At 31.5% G+C, this 7,089-nt stretch overlaps 1 protein-coding gene across 1 annotated transcript in view; it reads left to right on the top strand.

Moving 5' to 3' along the window:
- LOC150106953 (cell adhesion molecule Dscam1-like) overlaps positions 1–6,870 on the top strand; it is a 330,596-nt gene extending 323,726 nt beyond the window's left edge. Inside the window, exons 25-26 of the mRNA XM_090392842.1 lie at positions 1,594–1,660; positions 5,984–6,870. Coding sequence (XP_090248968.1) covers positions 1,594–1,637 — 44 coding nt within the window. The 3' untranslated portion in view covers positions 1,638–1,660; positions 5,984–6,870. The remainder of the gene's footprint in view (positions 1–1,593; positions 1,661–5,983) is intronic.
- The last annotated feature ends 219 nt before the right edge of the window (positions 6,871–7,089 follow it).

Raw genomic sequence — 7,089 nt, forward strand, 5'->3', positions numbered from 1 at the left:
CCACAATAATTTTGGGAAATGTGTATTTTTATTTTAAAACAATATTATTCTTGAACCAAATATTTTTAACGTTAAGACAACTAAGAAAAATAGGCGGAATATATAGAATCATTCTAGTAACAAAAATTAATGTAACATTAAAAAAAAAATCATCCCCCCCTGCCATTCTTAGTATTTCTTGATTTATTAGGATTGTTTTCACACAGAGCTGAAAATATTCTCCAAACAACGGTACAGCACCACTAATCATTTATGGAACTGCTGGCGATTTTTGCGACATATAAATGAGGAAGTACATTTTTTTTTCTTGTCGAGTAAGATTTTGCATAATTTGTCGTGCCCTGATAACAATAGTTACAAATATATATACTTAAGCAGACAATTGTCTCTTTTCTTTACATTAAAGATGTACATATAACAATAACGCACATAACATCGAACTTTCATAATAATTTTGTCATATTACAGGAATTAACATGAGTTTCACAAGATAAAGAAAGCCATTTGGCAAACTCTTCATTTTCTTGGATGAATTTCTGGTTAAATTTTTTAGTATAAATTATCTTATAAGGATTTGTGTGAATTGACTGTATCGCAAATGGAATTCTCTGTTCACAAATGCCTATGGGTAAAAATTTCCATTCAAGAGAAAGAAAATCAAAAATGTATGAATTGCATATGTCAAAATACAAAGTGGATCTTCATAAGTTAAAGGAATCTTGACTCATTCTAAATCTAAATATAGTTGCTTTTGCGGGAGGAGGGGATTTCTTTGACAAAGAATTTAAATTATATATTTTGCTCTGAGTGCTTTCCCTATGTAATATGTAATGAACAAGAGGAAAAAGGGTTATGGAACGATAGTCACATGAATCATATTGTATTATCTATATTATAGATAATAATATAATAATAGTTCTTATAAGAACTGGGCGATGGACTAAGTACTTGACTCTTTATCCCGTCCTCTGAATGAAGAAAATCTGTGTGGATGGTGTGTCATTGAGCTAAAAAGCTCCAGTCATGACTGGGTAACGGCAATAGCTGAGCCTCAGTTAAAGTTTCATTGACTACAGCATTACCATTTGTTACCCTGGAAATCCTAAAAAGGACTTTCTCCTGCTCCTGCCTCTCCAAATTTTCAATTTTTTAAATTCATAAAATAAATCGGTGTTTAAGAAATTACAAAAGTTTATAAACATATTTCAAGTAAATTAAAAAACAAATTATTTAATTCATTAAATTAATATAATTTTAAAAATTATTTTATTAAAATTAATGTAATTATAAAGAAAAATGAATATAATTTAATAGTGTACTGAACACAACCAGGTTTAAAGCGATTTCTGTATTTCAGAATATAGGATAAATTGTAGATGGGAGACATTGGTCGAAATATTTTAGAATTTACTTTCAATATTTATAATTTGATTATTAATATTTAAAATCATTAAGGTGTGAAGAAACGAAACAGACAAAATTAGACTAATAAAGATTTACCAACTAATGATGAAAAGCCATTGTGCGCGCGCGCATGTATATGTGTGTGTGTGTGATGAGAAATATCATATCTCCTTTTTTCTTTTCTTCTAGACCATTATGCCTCAAAGTCTTCAGCGAAATTCGCTCATAGGTGAAAGCTTGCATATCTATGATCTAGGTAAGTATTTTAATAATATCGTTTGGTCTCTTTAAATGAAGCGATATACACACAACACTATGCATTTGAAGAGAAATAAAAAAAAAACATTTTTTTTTAAATGTAACATCACCGAGAAGATCTCAGGAAAAATCTTCCTTCCTGTCGCGCTAGCACATCGCTAATCCTTTGTCTTGATACCAGAAAGTCATAAACCGCAAACGAAACATGTTTTGTAGTATTTTTACGAAGTCCTTTTGATTACAGAGAATTTAAACCTATAACATCCTATTTAATGAGCCAAAAAAAGGATGAACATTTGCGGAGAAGCCGAAACACATCTTTCTATGCATTCAGTTTGTGTCACACCATCAAAACGGCGTATCTTTCCTATTACAAATACAGAAATTATTTTTTCCCTCTGTAATGATATTCCTGTTTAATGCCTGCAGTATTTTAATCGATACAAGGGTGGCTTACTCAGCAAGTTTTAATTTCGATTGGCAATGCGTCCTACTATTTTGTGAGGACACGGATAAAAGCAATATGGCTTCCTTTTACGCAGTAGTAATGGTGTCATTTGGATACGAGCCAGGAATGGCTTGTCACTTACTAATGCCTTACTATTAAATGAAGAAGAGAGTAAACATTTTATGAGTGTGGTGAACAGCTATTTATCTGAAGCAAAATATATTAACTCTCCTTCGCTAAGCATCGGTGCACAGAAATGGATTCGTGGCTTTATACATCTTACCACTGTTGATATCGGATTGTTGGCGTGTTGCCAACTGCTGGAAATGTCAGCCTATTATAAAACTGTGTTTTTAAAAGCAATCCGTTTCTCCAAATAAACTAACTAAATAAAAAAAAGCATTAATCGACTTCCTCTTGATTAACTAGAAGCGATGTTTTCAATTACAGATATAAAATTATTTCTTTTAATTTATCATGTCGTACCAAACTTCAACGCTTATTCTTCTTTTCTGTTCGTTAAGACTTTAAGCCTTTTCTATTAATTTAATGTTTCCAGATTCGAGTTTTAACGAATAGACGAGAATTACAGCCTTGAGAAGATAATATTTGGCGAATGGTCGAAGACATCGTTAGTGAGATGGGAAAAGTTTGCTTCTAACGATTGAAGACTGACAAAATTCTGTCCTTTACTATAATAACCGAGGTATATTCTTTGGCATAATTAGTAACAAAGTAATGGCGCATATTGTCAAGAGGATTAGTGATTTCTGTATAACAAAGCGACCACCAGAATGCCTTGGTGGTTTTAGGGATGTGCATTACGATAACAGCCATGGTTTTCTTTCAGGAGTTCTGTCGTTGTGAGTTTGTTCATGCATAATGAATTCGGTTCAATATTATCTGATTTAGCTCCGTCTATACAATTAGCCAGGGGATGTCATTAGACTGGAGAAAGTTAAAGATAATGATTTTAGACTAGACGGAGACTTATTTATCTGTTTAAATTGAAGTTAAATATACGAAATCCAATGTAGTTTCCTGTATTATTTAAAAAGGAGGAGGAAAAGGAGAATCTGACATAGTAGAGTCTCAAACGAAGAGTCTGATGTGCGTGTGTGTGTGTGTGTGTGTGTGTGTGTGTGTGTGTGTGAGAGAGAGAGAGAGAGAGAACGGTGTTAAAAATTGAGTGGTAGTAAATATATTCGGCTTGGATTTATACAAGGAAAGGATTTATTTTCGATTCTTACATCTCATACTGTGATGTGTTGGCAGCATACGATATTGGCAGCAAATGAAATAATTTTCGATTAACATGTTAAAGCATGCTAATCGAAATCTGTTTATTATTTTTCAGTTTGTTTGTTTTTCCTTTCCTTCGTGATGAATACAATTATGACTGTTAATTCAAAATACACTATGAATGAACTTTCATTTTGATAGAAGAATGGGTATCAATCACGGAATATGAAATATCATAAGAACTGGAGACAAAAAAAAATGTGAGAAAGAGTTTAAAAAGAACACACAAGAATGAGAATGAAATAATTGTCCAAGGAGAGAAGTATCGATATAAATGAGATGTAAAGTTCGGCGGGTTCTTAAGAAAAAGAAGAATCAAACTGCAATTAAGAAATACAAAAGCAAAGGAGGACCCATGTGTAGGAAAAACAAAGATTATTGTGCAGGAGAATAAATAAGGACTGTCCATAGCGACCATTACAATACTTCTCTTTTGTATTTATACTTTTTCTAACGCAGACAGAATATATTTAAACAGTTTTGAAGGTTAATGTCTCTGAGCTCTGGAATAGCTGCCGTTATAATTAATAAAAATTCGTGAAAGTTTCTTTAACAGGCTTTGTCTTTTTATGTTGTCTTCATTTGGAAGGAAAATCTCATCAAGCAAGTTTTGGTGAGCACAGGAAATGTTGGCAAGATATAAATCTGTGCATCCTGCCAACATTTCCTGGGCACAGGAAATGTTGACAAGATGTTAAACTGAGCATGAAGATACAACTAACGACTGCTGTGCTGAAATAATAGAGGACTGGATTATGGTACGTTAATTGTCCAGCACAATGGTTTTCATTTCCCCATATTAATATACCTGATAAAAAAGTTTAAAATCACTTACATTCATGTCGGAAATAAAACCTGTACGGTTCGAGTGACCTCTTTAACATCAGTGGGGAATATTACTTCATGGCTTTAATAACCAGAAAAGCATATGATTTTGATTCATTTCAAATCAAAGCATTTGATTCAATAGATCAAAAGAAATTAATACATATCCTACAGGATAAGGGATTAAAAGGAAAAGATCTACGTATAATTACAAATATATACTGGAATCAAATGGCCTCAATAAGATATAAAAATATATGTTCTGACAACTTTGAAATCAAAAAAGGAGTATTATGTGTCTTATCACCCTTACTGTATAATATATATAATAAACAAGTTTTAAATTTTAGAGTTGAAGGGTATGAAAGTCGGGGGTTGGAACTTCAACTTCAGGTATGCAGATGACACAGTCCATATAGCTGAATCTGAAGATGATCTTCAAAACTTGGTCACAGAAATTTACAACAGACGCTTAGACATGGGATTAATTATTAACCTAAAGAAAATAGTGCATGATTATATCAAAAGAACCAATAAACAAGAAATTAAACATAATTGTTAACAAACAACAGGTTCAATCTTTTATATATTTGAGACAAATGTTTACAGACAGAGGAAATTCCTTTAAAGAAATAAAAAGAAGAATAGAGATAGCAAGAAAAGCCTTTATTGATATTTATTGAAAACTGTTCTATCATCCAGAGACATTAACAGAAACACAAGGAAAAGATTAATAAAGTGCTATCAGACTCTTTCAAGAACAGTGAAATTTAGACTCTAAATAAAGAAATAGAGAAAATATTAGAAGCTTTCGAAATATGGACTATCAGAAGAATGTTGAAAATACTATGAGAAAATGAAAAATGAAGATGTTTTAAAGAAAGCAAAAACGAAAAGAACATTAATGAAAATACAACGAAAACTTAAATATTTTGGACATCTAACTAGATAAGAAGGCATTCAGAAATTAATATTAGAAGGAAAACGGGATGAAAAAGAGGGAGAGGTAGACCCAGGAGAATGTGGTTTGACGACATTAAGGATTGGACTGGCTTGAATTATCGTAAATGTTCCACAGCAGCAAAAGAAAGAAAAAGATTCCTTGACACGGTTGCCAACCTCCTTCTAGGGGATGATACTTGAGAAAACTTCAATTTTTACGTTCGTTCCCCTTTGCAATAACCCTACAAGGTACTCCATACATAAAGGAATAATAAAAATGATACCTTGAGTTCTTTTGGATTATTTAAAATAACTCCAAGGCAGCTAAAGCCATGAAATGAGTGTTATTAGATCTAATAGCTGTCATTTTTTGCTTCTGCCACAAAGCAGATTACCTTCCACTTTATCTGTTTTGTGGTAGGAACAAGCCGAGTTTTCAACAGAAAAAGCCTTTCCAACTTCCTCCAAGAGGGTTAACTCCGTTTCAGGCATTCCCCGCTTAAGTTAGTTCATTTCAAACTGTTGTGGTAGAACCTTTTCTGCAGTAAATTCTTTTTTTTTCTTTCTTAAGCAACGGCAACTGCTTTAGAACATAACGTGACATCCTCACCACAAGGACAGGTAACAAACTTAATTTTCGTCGCATTAATCCAACCACTTACTCATATTCTCAAGGGGGTTTCTTTTAAACTGTTTCTCCAGAACATCATATATGTAATTTTTATATAATTATATTCAGTTTACTAAATGGTGTAAGATAATTTTCTGCTGCTTGAGGTTTTCTTCTTCTTTTTTCCTCTTTAGATAAACAAGCTACAAAGAAGGTCAGACTCCAAGCAGTACTTCGAGAGCTACATCTATTGGGTTTTTTTACAAGTTGTTATCAACTTAATTATTGAATAGATGCAAGTACAAAACATGCATCTGTACGATTACTATTGTAAAATATTCTCTTATTTGAAAAAAAAATCAAATATTTTGTATTATATTTCAGTTTATTATTTTTATTTTTTAACGATTTATCAGGGAATGCTGAACTTAAGAAAGCCTAAAATAAAAATATAAATAAACAAAAGAACGCGCCTAAAAGAACTTTAGGGCAAAACTTCAGTTTAGCCTAACATCTAGTTCGAGGATATATTGAAACGAAGTGAAAAGTCTGTCATAGAATGTCTTCCAATGATTTGGCCATATTTAAGGAGCTAGAGTGAATCATGCCTTGGTGCCAACTTGTTGTGCAAGAGGAGAGTTGTAGTTTAAAGAATATGTCGAGCCAAATATGTACTTTGTATGAATCTGGTCGTTTATTTATTATTATTTTTTAATTACCAGATGATTTACAAATATATTTATGAGAAACTCTTTAATTTAAATACAAATAACAATACATATGAATGCAAAGTTACGATTTTTTCTGCTCTATAACAATTCAGAATTCTTTCTTCTTTCTTTCTTTTTTTTAAATGTTTAGTGGTATATTAATCTTATATTAAGCATAAAGAAACTCTTCTAAGCTTTTTTTAAAACATAATTTCCACGAATTTTCACTACAGTCAGGCTGACCAGCTCGTCACGCCATCTATGTTACTTTTTCTAGGACTTTTTTTAAATATCATTGTGTAAATTGCGAAATCGTATAGCATTTGAAATGACTTTAGATATCAGTTTATATGTTTCACTCCCTTTACTATAATATTAACTTCATGTTATACAAAGGATTAATCAAATCAAAACGAAATTAAGCGTCTGTTGTAAATGCAAAAGCATCGTTTATAGCTTCTAATTAATGTTAACTTCAGATTAATTTCATTATTCTCATTTCATGGAATTATACGGTAATAGACTAATTCAATTTTCTTGTTTTTATTTTAATTTTTTAAAATTTAATTATGTTTTATTAAAAATTTAAT

This window comes from Typopeltis vanoorti, chromosome 5, assembly GCF_054136105.1.
Source record: "Typopeltis vanoorti isolate ZY-2024b chromosome 5, IOZ_Tvanoo_1.0, whole genome shotgun sequence".
Lineage (NCBI taxonomy): Eukaryota > Metazoa > Arthropoda > Arachnida > Uropygi > Thelyphonidae > Typopeltis > Typopeltis vanoorti.